Source organism: Octopus bimaculoides, chromosome 30 (genome assembly GCF_001194135.2).
Source record: "Octopus bimaculoides isolate UCB-OBI-ISO-001 chromosome 30, ASM119413v2, whole genome shotgun sequence".
Taxonomy (NCBI): domain Eukaryota; kingdom Metazoa; phylum Mollusca; class Cephalopoda; order Octopoda; family Octopodidae; genus Octopus; species Octopus bimaculoides.
The window spans coordinates 8,934,022-8,935,489 of NC_069010.1; the positions used below are offsets into that span (position 1 = coordinate 8,934,022).

The following is a 1,468-nucleotide window of genomic DNA, read 5'->3' on the forward strand; positions in this document are numbered from 1 at the left end:
TTACAAGAATCAAATGACATCCACAATGAAGGACACTTTTGTTCTTTTGCACACTCATATCCGGGATTAATTTCGGAGTAGGGCCACTTGGCTAATTAATTAGTGTTCAGGAATTAACGGATATGATCTTGCTCTTTTCTGCCCCGCAGTCATACTGTCTCCTTCCTCTGCTTTAACACAGAAGACAACGACCTCAATTTTTCTTCATGTAGTCCTTTATTTATTTTACTAGAACGTGGCCATGTTGGAGCACTGCTTTGAAAAAATTTTAGCTGAATGAAACGCCCCCCCCCCCAGTACTTGCTGTCTTTTTAAGCCTGGAGCTTATGCTATCGGTGTCTTTCACTGATCCTCTAGGTTACAGGGCTGTAAACATACCAACACAGGTTATTGAGTGGTGGTGGCAGACAGACACTTACACAAACACATACACACACACGTGTGTGTAGATACATCATCATCATCATCATCATCATCATCGTCGTCGTTTAACGTCCGCTTTCCATGCTGGCATGGGTTGGACGATTTGACTGAGGACTGGTGAAACCAGATGGCTACACCAGGCTCCAATCTGATCTGGCAGAGTTTCTACAGCTGCATGCCCTTCCTAACGCCAACCACTCAGAGAGTGTAGTGGGTGCTTTTATGTGCCGCCGGCACGAAGGCCAGTCATGCAGTACTGGCAACGGCCACGCTCAAAATGGTGTATTTTACATGCCACCTGCACAGGAGCCACTCCGGTGGCACTGGCAACGATCTCGCTCGAATGTTTTTTCACGTGCCACCAGCACAAGTGCCAGTAAGGCAATGCTGGTAATGATCACACTCCAATGGTGCTATTCACGTGCCACTGGCACGGGAGCCAGACAGCTGCTCTGGCAATGATCAGGCTCAGACGGTGCTCTTAGTGCTCTTAGCGCTCCACTGGTACAGGTGTCAACATGATTTCAATTCGCTTGCCTCAACAGGTCTTCGCAAGCGGAGTTTAGTGTCCAATGAAGGAAAGGTACGCATAAGCGGGCTGGCTAAACCCCTGGCAGAGGCCTCGGATTATGGTCTAAAGGTGTATTTTAATTATTTTAATTATTTTAATTATTTTAATTATTTTTCTTTTCTTCTTTTGTTACAGTATCATTGTCATGTGAAGAAGAAACATACAAAATGAATCTCGTCGATACATCTGGACAGGTAAAAAATTTTCTTAATTAATCTGTTTGTTACTAAATTTCTGCAGATATACTCTGTTTTTATTTTAGTTAATTTTTGTGAAAAAGAAAAACAATTAGTAAAATATATTTATAGCAGGCATGGCTGTGTGGTAGGAAGCTTGCTTACCAACCACATGGTTCCAGGTTCTGTCCCACCTTGGGCAAATGTTTTCTATAGCCTCAGACCAGCCAAAGCCTTGTGAGTGGATTTAGTTGACAGAAACTGAAAGAAGCCTGTCATATATATATATATATATATA

General features: G+C 43.0%; 1 protein-coding gene across 1 annotated transcript in view; it reads left to right on the forward strand.

Moving 5' to 3' along the window:
* Positions 1 to 1,468, forward strand: part of LOC106881868 (inactive peptidyl-prolyl cis-trans isomerase FKBP6) — a 46,147-nt gene that overhangs the window by 9,817 nt on the left and 34,862 nt on the right. The window contains exon 2 of the mRNA XM_052978050.1: positions 1,130 to 1,188. Within this exon, the coding sequence (XP_052834010.1) occupies positions 1,130 to 1,188 (59 nt within the window). The remainder of the gene's footprint in view (positions 1 to 1,129; positions 1,189 to 1,468) is intronic.